The sequence below is a fragment of the Lissotriton vulgaris genome, chromosome 4_1 (assembly GCF_964263255.1).
Source record: "Lissotriton vulgaris chromosome 4_1, aLisVul1.2, whole genome shotgun sequence".
NCBI classification, from domain to species: Eukaryota; Metazoa; Chordata; class Amphibia; order Caudata; family Salamandridae; genus Lissotriton; species Lissotriton vulgaris.
The window spans coordinates 62,069,584-62,092,741 of NC_141691.1; the positions used below are offsets into that span (position 1 = coordinate 62,069,584).

At 49.0% G+C, this 23,158-nt stretch overlaps 1 protein-coding gene across 1 annotated transcript in view; it reads right to left on the reverse strand.

Annotated features, from left to right (window-relative positions):
* Nucleotides 1-241: 241 nt before the first annotated feature.
* The window catches only part of LOC147718365 (START domain-containing protein 10-like), a 114,779-nt gene continuing 91,862 nt past the window's right edge, over nucleotides 242-23,158 (reverse strand). Inside the window, exons 5-6 of the mRNA XM_086918321.1 lie at nucleotides 8,570-8,622; nucleotides 242-962 (exon numbers count right to left, since the gene is read on the reverse strand). Coding sequence (XP_086774447.1) covers nucleotides 732-962; nucleotides 8,570-8,622 — 284 coding nt within the window. The 3' untranslated portion in view covers nucleotides 242-731. The remainder of the gene's footprint in view (nucleotides 963-8,569; nucleotides 8,623-23,158) is intronic.

Genomic DNA, 23,158 nt, shown 5'->3' on the forward strand with positions numbered 1-23,158 from the left:
CTAAGGGAAAGGAAGGGACGCACTGTATTCTTGTGAATGTGGCACATCCCTGTTTGGAAATTGTCTGAGTGCAGCGTTAGACTTCTTGGCTTAACGCAGCCCTCCAACAGTTTCCTAGTAAATATGACCGTCTGTTTCTAAATCTATATAGGTTGATTTTGATAAAAACTTTAAATGCATTCACAAAAGACATATGCTACACAGCACACCAGCACCAAAATACACCAGAACCAGACTGCACTTGGTCCAACGCTTTTAATAAATTAAAGGCTTAAATTATACCTCGCCCCTCACATTTTAAGATCTGTTCTTCCGCAAACTCTACAGTGAAAGCTTATAACTGTGCCACAGCGGGCGAGGGTGCAAGTGGCGCCCAGTCACAGTAAACTCAGTTCACATTTGGCACTTGGGAAATGGGCACCGCATCGTGGTCCAGCCTGCCAGGCGTGTGCCCTGATTTTACTTACCATGGCAAGGTACCGCCATATAATCTAGAAAACTCAACAAGTTTAATGATGGGAGGCCTGTGTGACATAACACAATACAATCTCCCCAGCCCCAACATTCGGTTGCAAAACCACAGTTTGATGCATGATATCAAAACATCCCTCCGCGTACACAAAAACGCATTCTTTCCTCTTCGCTGGATGGTGAGTTATTAAAAAGTGGTGGATCCACATTAAGATAAAACTGAGTTCTGTCCATAACCCAGATCTTCACGGCGCAACCCCTCAATTTCTGCAGTCGTCCTCGTCGCTGTTCCCACCTCGGTCCTCGCTGGCGTCGCACAGGCCACTCTCGTCGATGTTCTCCAGCGAGTCCGCGTGCTGCATGGCGAGCCGCGTGAGGGAGATGCTGGGGAGTGTGTTCTGCTCAGGGTTGAGCCATGGCTTGAAGTCAGGGTTGTGGGTCTTCTTCCAGGCCGGGTAATTGATGCAGGCTTTGTAGATCATCTTCAGGACCTGCCGGGGAGGAAACACGTCATCACTTTATTGAAAATGAGACCAAAGACCACCACCAATCACATGGCTTTGCTCTATAGACCAATGTCCTCCATAGGAGGCCGCAAAATATTAGTCAACATTTTTCATTGCAAGCGGACATCACGGCCTAGTTATTTCTAAACCTAAGTTGCACCTTTCAGAGCTGCAGATGTTCTATGTGACTCACGGTGCTTCAGGTGTCCCTGTGTCCTAAAGCACCAGAGATGCTGGTCTGTGACTTTAACTAATGGAACACCATCAATCATTCTTGCATTTTGAAGGCATTGGAGTAGACATCCCAGCTCTAGAAGTGTTCCAGCCCTCACAGTACCTAAGAGGCCGTGACATCCCCCAAAGCAATAAAAGTGTCTGAGGCCTTTAAACAACCACCCCACATCTCTAGGTCCATCATTCTGCGGTACAGTCTTCATCCTACAAGCTGCTGAATGACCTCATCACAGTGATACCAGGCGCATCAGATTAGCCCCGGAGACGTCACTGCATCAAGGAAAAGGGTCAATATTGCTTAATTGGAGAGGTAGTGGAGGGAGAAGGAGATGGTTTTATGGACCTCTGGGATCTGTGTTGGAGAACACACTTGGTTTATTTATTTATTTATTTAGTCACTTGTAGAGCGCAAACAGCTACCCCCAACGGGGGTGTCCCGGCGCTGACAGCGTGTGTAGTCCTAGAGGGTCGAACAGGAAGTTCCAACAAGCTAGATCTGGGAGAAAAAACAGGTTTTAAGTTTCCTGCGAAAAGCAACCTCGGATGAAAGGAATCCGAGTTCTACTGGGAGGGCATTCCACAATCTGAAAGTAGCTACAGCAAATGCTCTACCGCCTGTGCGAGAAAGACGAAAACTTGGGCAGAACATAAGCCCGAGATGGTTGGATCTAAGATCCCTTGTAGCTAAAGATCGCCTGATTCAGAGCCTTAGGTATGCCGGACCACGACCATTGAGGGCTCTGAAAGCAAGGACCAAGGCCTTGAACTGGATGCGGAATCTCACAGGTAGCCAATGGAGTTTGGCCAGATGGGGTGAGATCGAGTGGCGGTAAGGGATGTTTCAGACCAGCCGGGCCGCAGAATTCTGCACTAATTGCAGTTGATTAATGAGATATGCCGGGGCGCCAACATATAGACTGTTAGAATAGTCCAGATGAGATGTGATTAGAGCATGTACTAGTGCTCAGCGGGAATCAAGAGGTAAAAAAGGAATGATTTATTTAATCATTCGGAGTTTTCCGAAACAAGCTGATGACACCTTATTAATTTGGGTCTTGCAAGACAGTGCTGTGTCAAATAGAAAGCCCAGGTTGCGGGCGGCTTGCATCGGCACAGGGGGGGGGGGGGGATTGAGTTGAGATGGCCACCAGATATTGGAGTGGATGGGAGATTTTTGATGAAAGAATAGCACCTCAGTCTTGTCAGTATTCAATTTTAAATTGCTGATGGACATCCATGAGGCGATGTTAACCAGACAGTGGCAGAAGTCTGCCATGGAGCTGTCAGAGTGATCCTTAAAAGAAAACACAAGCCGAGTGTCGTCAGCATAAAAGATCACTGACGCCCCATGCCTCGACTAACACCGCCAAAGGCCTCAGGCTTTGTGTGGAGGTCCCAGGGCGGAGAGTCTGCAAGCAAGGGTGATTACTACAATGCAGTCAAAAGAAAGGAAGAGTTGCTTACCGGTTACCCCAGTTCTCCGTCGTAGGTATTGTCGCTGAAGCCATAAACAGCACAGTATTTGCTTGCACGTGTGGGATCGCCGGAAGGCCGGCTTAAAGAACATTTTTACAATGAAAAGATGCTAAGTTACAATATTTTCTACTTACTATATTTTTAAGGTTTTAAAAAGAAACTCAAGTTAGCCAAATTAAAGTACAATACATTCAGCTGAAAACACTCAACTAACCCCTTTATAAAATCCGAAATCTAGCCTCTAATAGGCTGAGCACACACTGTGCCCATTTGCCTCTGGACTTTCCTAAAGGTGCAGGGTTTGCCAGCCCTCCCATCACGCAATGCAGGGCCAGTGAAGGAAATACAGGGAGTGACTGCTGCCCACACAGACTATTCACCCAAGTCTTTTGAAACAGGCGGGTGGGTGGGTGGCTGTGGTTTCAGAGAAAAACCCCATGGAGAACTAGGATTACAGTTATTGTTTCCTTCACATCTCAGGATTCTCTTTGATATATATTATTATTAGAATGGAGTAGCAAGCTAATGAATGCTTAACACCGTTAGAGGGTAGCTAAGACGATGGTGAGGAGAGTACAAATAAACTGCACAACAAGGCCAGAGTATCGGTTCTGGACTAAGAGTCCATGCGGTAAAGCTTAGCAAAAGAAGGCAACAGTCAAAATTTCTGCTTTTCATTCTGTACAGAACCAGCAGTCGCAGCTTTTACCTTGAGTAGAATGAACGTCAGGCTGACCCGGAAGAGGCTAATTCGCCTGTTGTTAGCAACTAATTATGCAAGAAACAATCCACCTAGCTATGGTTTGACTTGATGAGGCCAAGCCAATGTGGTCTGCACCATAATTAATTAGCACATGTTTCAACTGTCGAATGGGCTTGGTCTTGTCGAAAATAATGTTTCAAAGCTTTAAACATCCAGAGTATGAAGAACTTTTTCAACCGGAAACGAATGGTCTGGAAAGAACATATGAAAAGAGAGCGTATGATTGACCTATAAGTCTGAAATGCCCTAGGCAGAAAAGATGGGAACATTCTTAAGGGAGTTTGGTTGAAGAGAAAAAGCAGATAAAGTCCCTCCAACAAGGGCTTAAAGATCACTCACCCTTCTGGCGGATGTTATGGTAACAAATAGAAGCCACTTTCCATGAGACATGTTGCTGTCTGCCTGGTAAACTGGTTTATAGGGGGAGGGCGTCAACTTGCAAAAGGCAATGTTAAGTTAAAGGAGTGAACTTTTGCTTAGGCTTGCTGAAACATCTTTTCTGTGTTATGGTGAAAAAGGACATCTGGGAAGGGCTCTAACAACAAGCAGTGATGGCTGACAAATTTACTTAAATAGAAGAAAACTTAAGGTCAGTATTTGCAAATTAAAGATAAGTTAATACTGTCTATATAGTTCTTGGACCCAGTTGCTCATAAAGGCACTGCGTGCAGGGCCACCTCAATTTAAAAGGATATAAACAGCAGATGATATCTTTGCTTCCTTCAATGCCTTCATGTAACCATGTGGAAGATTCAAAAATCCATATTGTTTGTAGGGGATCTAGGCAGTCAAGTTTAACAAGTGCAGACTGGGATGGAAAACCCTGCCCGCCCAACAGTCTGAATAGAAAGGCTCCAAGAAACTGGACCAGAAGATGCAGAATTTTACATCTATTTCAGTGGCAAACCAATCCATTTCGTTTGTAGTGCCCAGATCACAAAAGATGTATTGAAGTGGTCGTCTACTACCCATTTGTTGTTGCTGGTGAGCTCGCCTGCTTTCATGCTTTGCGCACCAGGCTGGTGTCTCGCTATCAGAGAGGTAACTTGCTAGTGCCCAGGGCCAGGTTAGCGGTGTTTGTTTGGATAGGACTCTTGATTGAGACTCCACCCCTTGTTGATATCGTGCACAGTGGAGGGTTTGTCGGATTGAGTGTTCGCTGCCGATTTGAGCAGGAAGAAAATACTTCGGAATAATAGCTCTCAACTCAAGTAAGTTGATGTGATAGTTTCTCTGCCAGACACAGTCGGCCTTAAGCTGAAAGATCTCCCATGTGGGCAACGGATCCATGACGAATGAGATGGAAGAGGGAGACCCCGGGAATGGTCTCTTTAGCTTCTTTGCTCTGTGGCTCTACTACGCGAGCACCTGGGCGGCGGCGATGTCCAAAGTTATTGTCTCTTCCCAGTACTCTGTCTTCACTGGTATTCTTGGCATTCTTATAATGGCAGCACATGCAGCCTGGCACTGGAAACTGGGAACATGCATGGGGTGATTCTGTCCAAGAGGGGTGATACTTGTCTGACGGATGAAGCTGCTCAATCTTTCTATGTGAAGATCCGTTCTTCCTCTGCAGGAGACCCTGTTGCTTGGACCGGCATAGTCTTGTGTGTACTGGTTGAAAGGAGATTTCAGAGTTGATCTGAAGAACCTGGTCAGAGGTTAGGGCCCGGATATTCCCTGTGTCTTGATGAAGTTGTGGTGCTGAACTGGCTTTTACTAGACAATCGTCCGAGAGTGGATCAGCCTTTGCCTCGCAGTGCTGCTGCTGCCGCTGCTGTACAAGACCCTTGGGGCCGACTTCAAGCCGAAAGGGTGGACACAAAAGTGATATTGAGAACGCCACACTCTGAAGCAGAAATATTTACAACGTGCCTTGTAAATTGGGCTTTAGAACAAAGCATCCTGTAGGTCTATAGAGGACATCCAATCGCCTCTTCGAAGATGAGAAAAGTTGACAGAGCGAGCACTTGAAATGTGTCTGTTTTCACCCATTTGCTGGCGTATTTGCGGTCCAGTGTGGGATGAGACTAGAAAATTCTGTTTTTTCTTCTAATCCACCAAATGAGTAAATTCAATTGTTCTTCTGCTACTTGGGGACTCTTAGAACCTATAGGTAGAATATGCTGGGCAGGAAAGAACAGAAACGGAGTTTGTAACCAGATTTGACCATTTTTAGCACCCAACTGTCTTTTGCATGTATGTATTCATGTGGTATTTTATGGCTTAAAAAGGCAGTGAAGTGCTGCACAGTGTCAAGTCAAGCACACAATCAGCGAGTGATAGGAGAGGAAGCTGGTTACTGAATTGTTACTGCAATGTGATGTAGTGTTATTTAAAATAGGTCTATTCTTATGAATGTGGGGATGGCTGCATAACTGGAAAAGCCGAGTTGCCTTTTATTTTTAAACACTTAAGGCTCCAGTCTGATACAGGCCTCAGTTGAAAAAAATCAGGAGAAAGGGGCAAAATAATGCAAGAATGTGTAGCACTTGGAATGAAGCCAAAAAGTCCACAAAAAACGCACTTCAGCCAAAAAACCCTAGAAGGCAGGACTTTGAGCATCCTTCTGACAGAAAAACAAAATGCCTCACTGACCCTGACCTGCATGATTGATAGTCTGGATGACTTTGGAGTTCCTTAAAGGGGCAGTGTAGTAAATTGTGGAGATTGAAAAAGGAGCTCGTTCAGTGATGTTTTCAATCAAATGTATTTACATTAATTTTGGTAATTAACTTTTCAACCCTCTGCCCCTGAAAGAAAAAAAAGAAGAAAATTGTGCTTTTTTTAGTCAAGTTTTGACTGTAGAAATGCTTCTTAAAAATGGAGTCCTCGGGCATCACACATGTGTGCGGACATATTCTAGTCTTTACAGATTCGGTGAGAATCTCTCATGACGGAGAACTGGCCTTCAACTCGCCATGAATGGAGTGCATTTGGCCCCTCACTCCATCAGGCTGCTGCCCCTGCTGTGCTCATGATAAAGCTCCTGCTAAAGTCAATGACATTGTGGCAGAGGTACATCTGTCTTAAGATGGCTGGGCTGAGTGTGTGGAAGGCACAGAAGCGTTATCTGGCTACGACTAAATAACTGGGTACCGGTGACATAAGGAGGAGGAAAGGAGACTACATTTGAGAGGCGGGTAGAAAGGATCTCAGAGTCCTTCCACATGGCACTGCTGGGTCACTTTTGGCGAGGACCTGGTCTGCTTCACGTACCAGACATCAGATTGGGTGATGGGTTGCTAAACGATTTCCAGAGTTTTAATGTCTATGGAGGAAAAGTTTGAATTCAGTAAACCCTCAAACTCTTTGAACATGGTTCAGGGGGAAAGTAATTTTCCTTCTTAAGAACCCAATACTGCAGACGGCTGGAGAGCACATATTTTGCAGTTGGCAAGTGCAGCAGTCGAACAAACCGCATGTTAAACTGCCCCCAGAGTCCAGCGTCCTACCTTCTAATCTGACGAACAGCTTTTATTATGGTCATATTTAACATACTAGTCTTGCCATGAAACCTGCACCCTAATTCTGGCAGTGAAATGTGACCAGAAACGGTGCGATGGTAGCAAACACCTATATCTCAATTCATAAACAAGTTATGTAAAACAAGTATATAATGTAAAGACTATCCATGTACTGTAAAGTACAGTCCCAAACACATACTGCCAGACCCCAGCCATCGCCACATTGTTCTTGTGAACAGAGCGCTGAGAGAGCTCTGCATTCTTGACCGCGATGACAGTGAATGAATCAAGATGGCGTCTGTGGAGGACTTTGTGGATGTCTCATCAGTGGGACGGTTGTGCATGATGCAAGGTGACAGCGAGTTACATCACGAGGGCCATGTGAACAAAGCGCTGAGAGAGCTCTGCTTTCATGACAGCGATGACCGGGTATGAATCAAAAGGGTGGCTATGGAGGGCTTTGTGGACATCACCGCAGTGGGACAGTTGTGAATGATGCGAGGTGACAGAAAGGCACATCGCGAGAGCCATGTAAACGATCAGTACTGAAGCATCACTGCTTGCCTCATGTCGGAGCAGAGGGCCTGGAGAGCTCTGCGGATGTCTCATCAGTGGGACAGCTGATGGGTTTCAAGAAAGAACAGATCCGTCTCATGAGACCTCTGAGGCTGGCGCAAAACAAAATAGAGGGATATTGTGACCAATGATGGTTTTACGTTGTTCAATTCCAATAGAATGAGGGGTAAAGTACACCATGAAATGCAATGCTTGGTATTCGTTGTACTTGTATGTTGGAAAAACGTGATAGATCTCATCGCATTCGTTGGATGGCTGAGAGTTGACCAGCCTATAAAACAAGGCAAAGTAGAGTCCATAACGACCGGTACAGACCCTAGATGCAACTGATCACAAACCGCTAACACTACTTAGGACAGGAGAAGAAGGGCAGTGACAGAGCTGGCACACTCGAGTGGCCTCAACGCTGGTCAATAACATTTCTTATAGTGCCTTCCCTCTCAATGCTCACTGGCCCGCCCTTCACTCTCCCCTACATGTGCTTCCTGGCTCTCCTCAAACTCCTCTGCTTTTTATTTATTTTTTATTTAGAACATTTATAGAGCGCAACAGCTGCCCCAGCCAAGGGGCGTCCCGGCGCTAGAAGCAAAACAGCAGCAAAGATACGAAGGAAAGAGAAAGGTTTTAATAGCTCTCCTAAACTGAGTAAGATTGTCAAGGCCACGAATATGAGGGGGCAGAGAATTCCAGAGAACAGCCGCTCTGTAAGGGAAGGAACGACCTCCAGCACAAACTTTCCTGACGCGAGGGACCCGCAACAAATGTTGGCCGGGGGGAGACATAGAATGAGAGCAAGTCTGCTAGGGAACCAGGAGATCCAAGCCTCAAATTTTTGAAAGCTGAACAGAGTGCTTTAAACTCAATCGTTTGAGCCACGGGCAGCCAGTGAAGGCTACGAAGACTGCCAGACACTGAGAATACTCTACGCAAGCCCAAAAGAGCTCTAACTCCGGCATTCTGGACTCTCTGTAACCTTAGTACTTCTGCCTTGTTCACCCCTAGGTACTGAGAGTTCACATAATCTAGCCTAGAGATAATAAGAGACTGAATAATGAGCTGTCTTTAACACAACTCACCTTGGGAGCCAAGAACTGTGAAGACTTATTAACGACCCACTTCGGTAAGGATCCTAAAAAAAAATAAAAAAAACATTTTTGAGAACTACAAAAGAAACAGGAAGAGAAGCAAAGTTATTCACCCGGAAACAGAACATTACACAAAATTCTATTCAATGGTGCAGAACTATACAGAATTGCATGCGTTTGTCCAGCGTTCCTCCCCAGAACAAAGTGGAATCTTAAGTACTGGCTGTACAAAGCAAATACATTTTAGACAAGTCAAACAGCATAGATCAATAAACGCACACATTCAGACAGGTGAGCAAACTCGAAAGATGTGGCGTTTCAGCCCTCCATCCATAAGCAATAGCTACACGAATTTTACGTTACACAAATCTTACAAGAAGCTAGGCGAATCGGACAGAAAGAAAGCCAGGCAGGCAAATCGGACAGAAAGAAAGCCAGGCGAAACTGACAAAAAGAAAGCTAGGCGAAACTGACAAAAAGAAAGCTAGGCGAAACTGACAAAAAGAAAGCTAGGCGAAACTGACAAAAAGAAAGCTAGGCGAATCTGACAAAAAGAAAGCTAGGCGAATCTGACAAAAAGAAAGCTAGGCGAATCTGACAAAAAGAAAGCTAGGCGAATCTGACAAAAAGAAAGCTAGGCGAAACTGACAAAAAGAAAGCTAGGCGAATCTGACAAAAAGAAAGCTAGGCGAATCTGACAAAAAGAAAGCTAGGCGAATCTGACAAAAAGAAAGCTAGGCGAATCTGACAAAAAGAAAGCTAGGCGAATCTGACAAAAAGAAAGCTAGGCGAATCTGACAAAAAGAAAGCTAGGCGAATCTGACAGAAAGCTAGGCGAATCTGACAGAAAGCTAGGCGAATCTGACAGAAAGCTAGGCGAATCTGACAGAAAGCTAGGCGAATCTGACAGAAAGCTAGGCGAATCTGACAGAAAGCTAGGCAAATCTGACAGAAAGCTACACAAATCTTACAAGAGTCTGTCCTGGGCACAGAGCTAGCTCTTGTATGCACACATGAACTTGTGTTACCATTTGGAGCTGGTGTGTGACCAAGGTTCTCGAAGCTGCTGTGCCAGTGGCACATTTAAATTCCCAGTCCTCACAAACCATCTTCTGTACTCCAGCAGTCAGACAAAAAGCATGCTCCTTCAAGCAGAACTAGTATAAAGCATTAAAAAGGCAAAATGTAAATTTACCAACTTCAGCAACTTACAGTTGTTCTCTGCCCAGATCCATCATGGGAAAACCCCCATACCTTTTCTATGGTCCCGCTGCCAAGCACCCTGGGTACTCGTTAGGCAGAACCCTAGTGAAAGCTGCTGCTGTACTGCTGGGTAGTAAAGCCCTGGCACCATCATATGTGGGCCGCGTCTGTGATTGTACATGTGTAAGAGAGGGAGTGATTATCTGGGCAGCTCAGTCAGGTCACTCCTTCCTATATAAAAGAGTGTGTCCATAAGCAGCCGTTACATCAAAACTGGTTCGCAGAGCTAGGGGCAAGAAACTTGCCCTTCACAGCAGAAAGACTTGGATAGATGAGAACAGCAAAGGCAGAAGAAGACGGGAACTGGCCAATGGGCGCTTGCTGTACCTACCGTAAGCAAGATGGGCTGAGGAGGCACTCGGGCAATGGAGCTACTAGCAGCCAGCACAGAGGGCCACTTGGACACGGTCATCCTTACAATTAATATTCTTAGGACATTGTTATTTGTGTTGCAGCATTCACTGGTAAATACATTTTCTGGAAAACGTTGCGTGCAGTGTGCCCCTTTAATCAGTTTTACACTGGAATATTTTGAAATCAACATCAATTGAACACATCATGCTCAGTGCTTGCAGAGATCCCACAGTGTAAGAGCAAAGCAAAAATGTGTATGTACAAGGCTAGCAATTGACCCTGGGGCATAATCATAACCTGTGGGCCAACATTTTGGAGAAACAGTCTATAATTACCAACAATTGGGCCACTAGACCAGAGGCATTTTTGTTGACTATGTTTCGGCTCTGAGTCATGTACAGGTCATCATCATGATAAGTAATGTTAGTAGCGCAGGAGGGTGGGCTGTGATCTGTGTATGTAACAAAATAGTCTTATTTAAAGTGCAGCAGAAAACACTGTTCAATTTGCTCACTAAGGGCATTTACAGCAAATATTTATTTATACGTTTTATATAGCGCTAGCTAGACCCACAGGTATCAAAGCGCTTTACAGGATCACAAAGAATACAGTAAATCAAGAACGCAATACCATATGAAGCGAGACTCAATAGATTCCAGTACACACCAAAGAAAAACAAAGAAAATGGGTTAGGCCGAGAGGGTGGGAACCGAAAGAGGTCAAAAGAATAGTACGTGTTAAGGGAGACTGAATCTAATAGACAGCAGAAGCAGCCCAACAACCGGCTATGACAGGGTCTAGTCCTGTAATGAGAGATAATGGACAACGTTCAGTATGCTTAAGAGTTAAAGTATTTGTTGAGGAGCAGGAGTTTCAGGTCTCTTTTGAAGCAAGGGACGGAGGGGATTGCATCGTAATACTTTATTGGCAGCTGACTGAAATTAATTGGGCAGCGATGGAAAGTTACTTGGCTTAAAGGTTTAGTCCTATTGATTGAGACTCCACTGACTGTCCCTCTCTGGTCACTAATGACTCCGCTTTGGACAGTGCCGGTCACTCTGCTGAGATATGAAGAAGCGGCGAGTCGCTGAATTAATACTATGCTCAGTGGCGCCTAGCCTAACTCAACAGGAATACACCTTTTAGCAACTCGTTTTCCATTGTTGCCTTATTTATTCTGGGAGCCGCCCATGGAGTATAACCTGTAGAACCTGTAGAACAAGGCATGTTTGAAGGGAGTCCTTTGTGGACCATTGTTTGCACTGATATAATCACCCAAGTTTCAAAAAGCACATTGAATCGCCCCTGTTCAGGTGGTGTGATCCTTGTACACTCCTCCGCAGGCAAATAATCAGATTTTCACTCTTCAGTGACATGCTTGACAATATTCTTGGTGAGAAGACAGCGGCCGTGGCAGCCTGTACGCGGTGTAGTAAGTGGCGCGAGAGCCAGGCCAGTTGCAAGTTGTATGGCGCTACAAGATTCAAATCTAAGGGCTAAATTTACTCTAAAGCACATCACTGAAAAGAGGACTCCAAGCTGGATCAAGGGGCGCTGTTGGTCTTTCCCAAGAGGTCTCCAGACTCTGCCCCCTCCCTGGACACACAAGTGACCCATCCAACCTCCACTGCCATGGATGCGAGGTCTGAAAACCCAAAACTAAAGAGGTCTTTAAGAGAACATACTGCAGCATCCCGATAACACAGACATACAGTATGGCGCTTGAAGGCCCCGTATTTAGCTTCTCACAAACTGGAGCATCTGAATACAAAGGTCCCACAGAGAGCCCCAATTATAACTAATAGCAGCTCTGAGCAGGGCCCAGCACCAGGTCCTCGAAAGGTGGACTTTTCTGAAACAAAGATGCCTCTCAGTCGCTCTGTGTTAAATAACCTGATATTTGAGCCTTACCAGCATCCGTAGCAGGAAGAAAAGCGCTGCAACAGCCCCTTTAATAAAGCACTGACTGCATCACTTCACAAATCATCTGCCCAGGGTCAATATTTGATCACAAAACAGTAGACTCCCACCCCTTCCACCAGCCTTGGGAGCACCGCTATCAGCAGGTGCTGCAAACTTGATTCAAGTGACAAGCGTGCTGATAAAGTGCCCAGATGTTGAAGAAAGCGCATTGACCAAACCTTGGTGACAAGATTGCTTTTCCCCATTGCCACCTGGTCGGACAGGAGCTCTCCTAGGCTTTGGGGAGAGTTAGGGGGTAGAGCAGGAGCCAGGCGGTCCTCTTAGGGATGGGTGCTGTTCCGCTCCGCTCCCCCAAAAAATTGCATTAGCAACTGAATTACCTTGAGAAGAGGTCCTAGAGCCCCTTAGATGTGCCCCGAGGCTCCCAGATGTGTGGGAAACCACCCTGCCAAGCCCATTAAATATGCCAGTTGTGTGGAGCTAAAAGTCCGCTGCTGTAGAACAAGTTGGGGCTGTCAATAAACCCTGCTTGTCCTGACAGCTCAAACCCATGGCCTCTGAACTACTGCACAAATCCATGTAAACAGAAGCAAGCCCTTTTCTTAAGAGGTAGGAAGAATTCTTGGGGAACTACTTAGTGACCGACTACAACAGTCCTGCTTCCCGAAGGTAGACAAACCCCTACCGCATCCCCGCACGCGGGGTGAAACTCATCACCTGAAAAACCTTCCCCCACATTCAACAATGGCGCAACAACACAACCCTCCAAATATGGCAACATAACTGCACCGACCAGACTCTCCGGAAAGACTCGATCTTTGCTACACTAGAACTGACCTATCACTTCAAATCGGTAACTGAACTTGGTTTTGTATTCATTTAGTTGAGAGTTTTGCTTCCTGCACAAACAGAAATCAAGATTATAGAACATGGAACTAGATCAGATAGTTTGCGGCGTCCGAGCTCCTCCTCCCCACTGGTTGCAGGGAAGTTCCTTCAGGTCTTTCCATGTGACTTTTCACTATCCATTCACTTTCCTAATAAGATTACTGTACAAGGCGCCCGCCTTGATCCTTTTGATATTAAAATATTCCACGCCTGGAGCAGAGCTCTGTTCAATATTACATGATAGCTTTGTGCAGCACAAACGTCACCTAAGGGTATCTTGTAGCCCTAAGTAAAGCAGACTGCGGACCTCCTGAGGACGAACATGCCAAGGTCTACGCAGTCCATTCTGATGATCAGTGGTGGTCCACAGCTGCTGGGTCTCAAGCTCAGCCCTGAGGGTGGAGGAATGTTTTTAGTGCTTTTAATGGCTGGCTGCTTCAACTGGATTCTGGGACCAAGGCCAGGGTGTTTGTAGAGTCCTGTCCCTACACTGCGACATTGGGCTTTGGTGTGTCGTACTCGCGACTGTGGATGAATGATCAGGTTGTGACTCATTGGAGGGTCCCCCCCTTTGTGTTGGAGGGGTCTATGCCCAGGAGGAGTCTATGCCCAAACACTTTGAACATGGTACGTTGTCATCTGAATGTGCCTATGGTAGTCACTGGAACTCAAACAATCCCGATCTGACTTTATTTATTTCATTTCCTGCATCCCCTCTATGCCCATTTATGGATCCTTCGGGCTCCTGTATAAGATTCCTCGATTCAGTCATTCAGACCGTTAAGCGTTCAACAAAAGTCTGTGTTGCATCAGTAGCAACATTTCTGGAAAGCTCGCTCGAGTAGATTTGCCAGAAGAGCATAGTGAGCAGACAGGGCCAACGGTGATGCCATTTCCACCTGCAGTGATCCTGCGGAAGGAGGAAAGGTCCAAACAGAGCAAGGAGCCGCTTTTAGGCTAAGATCCTCCTGACATTTCACTACAACATGCTACTCTCTTGGCCACAAAGTGAGCAACTGTTGGTGTATTGTGTGATCTTTAGATCTCCAAGGCACCGTAGGGTCCAATTCTAACATCATCCCCAGCACTCCAGACCTTATTTACCGCTGACCAAAAGCTCTGCATGCATGGGTACCCCTGAGGCGTATGCAAGATGGCTCCCAGCATCTAACCAAATGTAAGAAAGAAACTGGGACAGCAGGTCATCACCCAGTGAGGGTCTCCTGGCACTAAAAGGTTCCTTGTACCACAAGGGTTCCTTGATGGCTCACATTACAGCCTATTCGACTCTAGAGTAATCAGAAGAGTGCTTTATGAAGAGTAATCTCTGAAATGTTGTACAGTGTATAATCCATCTTCTTACAAGGGGGAGGGGTTGGTATGCCAGGGGGATCCGTGGAGCTTACGTTGACCTGGGTAGGTGTGTGCGGAGACTTTGATCCAGAAGCATGTATTATGTCACCCATGAGAGGTCAAGCAAAATGGATCTATAGGCCTGCCATTGAAGCTGGTGTAAATTGGTGCATGCACCAACTACTTAAGATATAGGTTTACTATATCTAAGAGTCACTACACTTAAAAACTATAAGGCACCCCTACTGCAGGCCCTGACAATCCTGATGGCAAGGTGCTTGATTCTAAGTGAGAGGGTGCCCCTAGCATGAGCAGGACACCCCTGCAGCCTACAGAGTCCATTCTCCCGGGTTGTTAGTGCTACATCCATTTACGACATAAAGAGTGGCATTATTAATTTTTTTTTTTTATATTTTATTTGAGCAAAATCATGAATGTACAAATCATATGAAACAGATTTCACTTCAAACGTTTCCAAAGATCAAATTGACAAATATACCACATAATTCAGTTTAAGCTTTGTCACGGTCATACCCGATTACTCTTAAGTAAAAATGAGAAGAAAAAAGAAGAGAACATTAAGAAGCGAGAAAAGAAGGAGAGAAATAATAAAGACAGTACAAAAAAAATATTAATATAATACATTTCTACAACATCCCGTCTTTAAGGGCTAAGAGTTTCTTTGGTTATCAAACCAGGTGGCAACAGGGGCCCATATCTGAGCCCCAAGGGCTCGTGATGGTGATCTTTTCCCTCTAATTTTATAAATTGCAGTCTCCTGTTTATAAATTCCTAGTAATCTGTTTAGCCATCCTTGAAAAGTAGGAGCGTCTGTGTCTTTCCACCGCACTGCCAAAAGTATTCTAAATACAGCTCTCCCAACAAATACAGACATTGCTTCATTGTTACTATACCCTAGAGAGTCATCGTAACCCAGAATGAATAGTGTCGATGATGTTTTAAATTCATGTCCAAAAATTGCATGTGGCATAAAAGTGGCATTATGCAAGTGCGTGATGACCAACTCTAAAACGGCTGAAAGTAACCCTATCGTGTTTGGTGTCAAACATTGTGGAATCATACCCCCACACCAGTTACCAGTGCGGGAGGTATAATTTCACCCATCAGAAACAAGCTTTGTGAGGTCGTTGGTGTTCCCGGTACCAGCCTTCTAGTCCTTGGCAGCCCAAAATGGTTACTGCCGACCAGAGACAAATTTCTGCCCTCCTGCTGCTGAGCCAAGCTCGAGCAGGGAAAGACAGAATAGGCATCCTGTCACAGGGAGGTGTGACCACGTCCCAGACAGGATTTTAGATTATTAGGCCTGGGTGGGTGCGCTTGCCAGCGACCAAAAGTCTGCATGAGGGGCACAGTTGGTGTCCCTGTGCAGAGTCCAGTTCAAACCAGTCCTGGGAGCCATTAGCTCCTGCTCTGGCACGAAACTGGACAAAGGACATGGGAGTAACCTCCCCACTGTCCAGACCCTCCCCTGGGAGAGTCTTCTGAGTATGTCCAAACCTCTCCCCAGGATACAAAAGAGCTTACCTGGCTGTAGGACCCTAGATTCGACGTGGACAAGATTCTGAACAAGAAGCCACTGACCATCGAGGGTCTAGACATTCGTGACTTAGTTTGGGCCCAACTTAGTCTCCCACTCAGTCTAAAGCATCGTCTGTGCCCGTGCACCATATAGGCTGTGCAGCACCTGTGGAGCATTAAGGACAACTGAAGACATCTCCCTTGGAGTGAAGGAGTCGCTTACCTGCATTCACAGGCACAGTAACGCAACTGACCGGTCTGCTGCTCCTGAACTCCTGCGGACTCCGAAGGCTCCAGCAACACAGGAGGTGGGTTACCAAATCCCTCGAGGTCCGACCTGGCCTTTCACCAAGTTTGAGGTCAGAATAACTTGTGGGGGCTGCAATACCTGCACCCCTTTGCACTGCATACTTTTGCAAGTGCATATGCTTGTTGACGTTTCCAAAACAGGTCCACTGGGCTCCAAGTAGCCCAGACTTCTAGCATCATTTCCACCAAAAAACGTCAGCCTCTTCGCACCGAGTGCTCCGTGAGCTGTTGCTTTCTAAATCTGCTCAAGGTCCTCTAGCGACTACCGTGCCTCCGGCCTGTGGGTCCTCTTGAGGGTCAACGCTGCTTTTCTTGGGGCGTGGCTTGAGAGCTGATGGCGGAGGAAGCATGAGCCTGCATCTCCACGCTAGCCCGCCGATTATCCTGACCAGGGGACTGCTGTGGCCCCCCCAAACTAACCCCCGGCATAGGGGAGCATCGACGGCGCCTGCCCTGGTGTGTTGTGGAGGTTGGCGTCCCCCGGGGCGGGCAGAGAGCCCTGCTGCGGGCCCGAGACGGGTGTGAGGTCTAAAATGGTGGTGGCCGGAGAGTGAGCGGAGCGTCTGAGCACCTCCCACCCCCAGCAGCCTAGAAGATCTCAGCGGCGGCCCACGACCGCCCCTCATTGTGAGCAGATCTGGGAGGCAGGGTCGGCCGGCGGCTGACCAGCGGGTCCTTTGAATTGGACCTGGTGCCGTGCCGGAGTTTCACCTCCTGCTGGGGGCGGAGACCCGGGTTGCAGCCGGGCAGCAGACTGCAGCCGAGTGATCTCGGGGTGTGGGAGTGGTGCGGAGGATAGTGGGCGCCCTCTCCCCCCCTTCTCTTCACTATTGAGATCCTTTCTGCTCCCTCCTTGGCGGAAAACATCTGGGGGGCAGCGGACTGAGGTGCGGCCGGCCCGGGCACAGATACGCCCGGGACCGGAAGGACGCCGCGGTTCCTCTGGGCATAGGCGGCGCAAGACGTGCCCTGCGTCCCGTGCAGAGGAGGCTGCGCTGCAGGGGTTGGGGCGCAGCGGACCCCCTGCAATATTGAGCCACTGGGGCTGCCGGAGGGATACAGTTGTTGAGGGTGCGTTGCCTGCCGTGAGTTAGGCGGAACCTCGACGGGAGACCCAGCGCTGAGGACAAGATCTCCTTCCCCGCCTTGACAGACTTGCATCACGGGCGGACTGCCTCCTGCTCCGCGGTGAGCAGCTTCAGCGAGGGGCTTTTGTGCGTGGCTGAGTGGCACAGAACAGGAGCAGAGAGGATTGCCCATAACAGGGCCGTTGGTGTTCCTACAGCCGTTGGTATGCCCGGGTGGCTTGACTCGCTGTGGTGGCCCTGCCGAGCCAGTCCCTGCCTGATTTTGGGGAATCGCTGCCGCAGGAGCTGAGTGCATAGCGGTGGTGCTTGGCACTCCCTTACCCCCGTAGGGGTGTGTGCAATGGACTATCCCAGGGCCTGAGGAGGGAGATCGCATCCTGGACTGGCCCGGGCCGGCGGCCCTTGAGCATGGGGAAACCCCGGGGAAGGCAGTGGGGGGACCCCCTCTGACAGCGCGGAGCGGATGGAGAGCGCGGACCGCGGGACCCGGACAACGACCCTCCTGGACTGCTCCAGCAGCACCAGGTGGACCAGATTCTACAGGCTATATAACGGACACTAGAACGGCCCTCCAACAAGACATCGCACAGGTGAAGACGGGCCTAGGGCTCTTGAGGGTTGATCATGCTAAACTGTCGGACAGGGTGCGACAAACGGAACTCACACTGAAGGACGTGGGGCCTGCACAGCATAAGTTGGACACCCAGATGGTAGATGTAATGGCCCGATTGCAAACCTTGGAAAAGAGAGTGGATGATGCGGAAGGCCGCAATAGGAGGAATAACGTCCGAGTGGTGGGCTTGCCAGAACGGATTGAGGGGACTGACATGGTGGCATATCTGGAGCACTGGTTCCGGGAGGTGGTTGCGCCGGAAGGCCTGTCGCAGTTCTACACGCTGGAAAGGGCTCATAGGGTGCCGGCATGCCCGCCGGACCCGGGATGCTCACCTAGACCGGTGGTGGCACGTCCTCTCCACTACAGAGACAGGGATCTGCTACTTCAGAGGGCCAGGACATCTGGCCCCTACTCCGTGGACAATAGCAAAGTCACGCTGTTTCCAGATTACACGCTCGAGGTGCAGCGAGCAAGAGCCTCTTTTTTGGCGGTCAAAAGGGCACTACGCGACGAGGGCTTGCAATACTCTCGGATGTTCCCGGCTCGGCTACGGATAGCCCTGGATGGCAAAACACACTTTTGCGGCACTCCGGAGGAGGCCTGGACCTGGCTGGAGGAGTATAAGGCTGGCAGGGGCGAGGATGGGTTGCCCTCGAGGCGGCCGGCGCTGGAGCAACGGCTTTGTAGAACCCGCCGTACCCGGAGACGACGATCGGGCCCTTCACTGTCCCAGACGGAGGCGGAGCGACTGGCAGCGCTGCAGGCAGTAATCGCTGGAGCGGAGGAGTCTTCCCTGGAGCTGGCTGCGAAGTCTGGAGAGGAAGCTAATGAGACCGAAACGGAACTGTTGTAGTCTGGCAGACAGGTCCTCCCTAAGGTGACACCGGGCACGGCAGACTACATGGTGGACGCTCCTTGAAGGTAGGGTGGTTCCAAGACTCTGGACCGGTTGTGGTGGTAGCTATTGATTCGAACTTCCTGGGGTGTTGGGGGTGGGCTGCTGGGGTCTGGGGTGCCCGGGGCTCCTGGGGATCTGGGGCGAGAAACCTGGCAACCAGTAGAACTGTTAGTCATTGATAGGGGTGCAGTGCCGCTCTCGCAGCTGGGGGCTTGGCTGCTGATAAGGGGCTGGAGGGCCTGGCTGATTGTTGTTGCTCGTTCCGCTCTAACCCACCCCCGTCGGATGGTCAACAGTTAGTACGCCTTGACATTTTGTGGGGGAGTTTGTTGGGATAAGTTTGGATGGGATTCACTATGTTAGTGCCTGTTCTGGGGAGGGAGGGACGTGTTTTGGGGGGAGACAGTTTGGGGATGGCACTCACCGGCGTGTCTTGGCGTGACCAGTGGGTCATTGTGCTTTTACATATTGACTATGGGACATTACCTGATGTTACATGTATGACTTGGAATGTGAGGGGCTTGCATACGTCGCGGCGTCGGCACAAGGTCCACTCCTACTTGGTATGTAGGGGTGCGCAGATAGTATTCCTGCAAGAGACGCACCTGACTAGGGCTAAAGGGATGGCGCTGCAGCGTAGAGGTCGTGGGCAACTCTATTATACTACCTATTCGGCCTTTGCGAGGGGAGCGCTGATCTGGATTAGGGCCGGGGTTCCTTTCCAAATGACTGACAAATGGTTGATCCTGAGGGCCGTTATGTGGTGGTTGCGGGACGCCTTCACGGGCGGGACGTGACCCTTTGCAGTATCTATGCCCCCAATGTAGAGCAGGCAACCTTTTTCACTCATATGTCTGGAAAACTGGCAGTTTATTTCACGATCCCGGTCATAATGAGGGGAGATTTCAACTCCATTGCAGATGTGGCCAAGGACAGATCCCACCCCCCGCTGCCTGGCGCCCCCATTCATAGACTTTCAAAGGTCAGGTCCCAGTGGCAGGATAGTTGGGGACTAATAGATATATGGCAAGCGCAACATCCAGATGAACGTGAATATTTCTACTTCTCAGCATTGCACAACTTACATGTGCGCCTTGACGCGGTGCTGTGTAGCTCCGGCCTGGCTACTAAAGTAAAACGAAGGGAATACTTGGCGCGCACTATATCCGATCATAATCCGCTATTGGTAAGCTTCTGCTGGGCCCAGGAGTGCCCGGCCGTACCGGCCTGGTGATTGCGTCCGGAGATGCTGGAGGACCCAGTCTTCCGTGCTGAGCTGGAAACGGGAATAGAACGTTATTTTGCCGACAATGCGGGTACAGCCACGACAACCGCCCTGGAATGGGATGCCTTTAAAGTGGTGATCCGTGGCTTGTGTATTACTAAATGGGTGGGTGTACGGAGGTTGCTGTTGCAGGAAATCATTGCCGCCGAACAGACACTTAGGGAAGCGGAGAGGGCGCACTCGACTGACCCTGAGCCCCGGCATTTGGTGTTGCAGTCAAGGGAGGCCGTAGCGGTAGTCGTAGAACGCCTGAGGTGTTTTCACCATATGGCTTACCTAGCTAGGGCGCATGCAGAGAGGGATAAGGTGGGTACGTTATTGGCTTGGTTGGCTGACCCCATCCCCCGCAGCGCCCCCATCTTGGCGCTGAACTCCCCGACAGGCCAAGCGGAATATACTCAGCGTCCGATTAATACCCACTTTCGCAATTTTTACGCACATCTGTATGATAGCAAGCTGCAGACCGGTGAGGTGGATGTCAGAGCTTTTTTGGAGGACTTGGAGCTTCCTACATTGGAGGCAGAACAAGCTGATTCCCTTGGCCGAGACATCACCCTACCGGAAATTAGAAGCGATATCAAGCACATGGCGCGAAACAAAACCCTGGGAATTGAAGGCCTGTCCATAGAGTTTGATGCGACATATGCAGAGCTTCTTGCCCCTAGATTGTGATCGATCTTTAAAGAAGCAAGAGAACTAGGGGTATTGCAAGCCTCGACTAGGGAGGCTATCATCATTCCCCTACTGAAACCAGAGAAGACACAGACCCTGCTACATATCGACCCCTATCTATGCTCACCACGGATTATAAGATTCTGAGTCGAGTGTTGTATACCCGACTCCTTCCGCACATGGTGGTCTGGTCCATCCTGATCAGGCGGGTTTTATCCCTACCCGCAATACTGCGGACAGTGTACGCCGACTGATACGAATATTGGGAAACGACCACGATGGGGACCCAATGGCAGCAATCCTATCTGTGGATATTGCAAAAGCGTTTGACAGTTTGGAATGGCCCTATTTATTGTTCGTTATGAGAGCTTTTGGGCTTGGGGAAGGTTATGTTCGCTGGACCGAAATATTGTACTCCTCGGCGTGCGCAAGAGTGAAAGTGGGGATGGTGGTCTCCTCTTCCTACCCGGTGGGCCGAGGCACGCGACAGGGGTGCCCGCTTTCCCCGCTGTTTGCACTGGCCATAGAGCCACTGGCTGTTAGGGATAGATTGGGGAGGGCATTCCAAGGCTTACAACTCCGGCATGTAACATATCGTATGCATATAACATATCGTTATATGCAGATGATCTCCTATTGTTCAAAAGATGCGGAGAACAGATTAGAAGGGGCTCGAACACTGCTCCATAAGTTCGGGGACATCTCTGGACTTAAGAGTCAACTGGGCGAAGACTTGTGTTTTCCCGGTTAATCCAGCGTGTGGCCGGCCTGTAGCGGCGCGGGGAATCATGTGGGAACCTCACTGTCTTCCTTATTTAGGGACGCATATTTATCATACCCCGGAAGATCTACTAGATGGCAATATTAGTCGGGCGATGCGAGGCCTCAAGAATAGCATGCAGTTCTTGGGGACACTGCCACAGTGGAGAAGTGTGGCTCACTGGTTAGAGGAGGCATAGAGGAGGCATACCCTGAAGCAGAGGTCAGACCCGGGACCAGGGTTCAATTCCCGACGCGGCAGGGTCTTGAGCCCAATTGTCCACGGACTCGATAATTCTCGCTTCGGTGCCCACTCTAAGCACGGGTTCACACTATGCAGCTCTGGGCATTAAGCTTGCTTAATCTCCACAATGCCCCCCCCCCCCGCGGCGGGATGCCTGGCTTTCACCTTGGGGATGCCCAGTACGGGTTATCTCACAGGGAAAAACCAGGACGGGTTCCCAATGCAAGCGCCGAGATGCCCGAGGGGAAGTCGAGCGCTATATAAGAACACACATACATACATGCATACATACATACATACATACATACTATCAGTAGCAGGTCGGGTGGCCCTGTTAAAAATGGTAGCACTTCCTCGGCTACTTTATTATTTTAGAATGTTGCCGGCGTGGATACCCGCCTCCTTGTTTCGACAGCTCAGGCCCATGGTGGGTAGTTTCATCTGGGGAAGTGGCAGGCGGAGAGTGGCACTTGACACACTAACGCGTTCGAGAGAGGAGGGTGGTCTTGCAGTCCCGGTCTTCGAATTATACTATCTGGCCGCACAGTTCCAGGTCCTTACTCAAGCAGTGGCGATGAAATTCAGGGGCCCGTAAAAGGGACCATGAACCGGAGATACGTCGGCATGTGCTATTGTTTATTATACTCCAGCAGAAATTGCACATAAATTCGCTGTCTATAGAGGAACGCATGTTACAACTCTGCTGGAAGCGTTATTTCGGTAGGATCAAAGTGCGATGCCCCTATGCCCCGGAAATACCATTGGGTATGTGTACCGCCCTGCCACACGGGGGGGGACTGGCTGGCCCTTGCGGAGTGGGAGTCCCTCGGACTACAGGTAGAGGGCGACCTGTATGAGGCTGGCACGTTGCTGCCCTATAGCGAGTTGCAGGAGAGGTTCGGGCTTTCACGCGGTCACTACTTACTCCATTCTGCCTTGACAGCTGCGGTGCGCAAGTACTGGGGTGAGGGCCTTTCGGAGCCACCGGTAAGCACGGCGTGCCAATATGTGGCGATGGCAGCGGGTATTTACAAAGCCGTCACCTGTTTAAATAAGCGCGACCAGTGGACGACAGACATGGGTAGAGACATACCGGACCCGGCTTGGTCACAGATCGTTAAGAGGGCATGGAAGAGTAGCAAGAATGCCAGATTTCAACTGGTCCATTACTTCATACTGCATAGGGCCTACCTCACCCCGGCGAGGATCAACTAATACTTTCACGTAGACACAGCGCAGTGCCCTCGTTGTAGGCTTGCGGACCTGCTACATATGTTGTGGGACTGCCCACAACTGGGCTCATACTGGGAGGATGTGGTGAAATTACTGAGCAGGGTCACGGAACGGCAGATTGCACTGGATAAGTGTACTTGCCTTTTGCACTGGTTC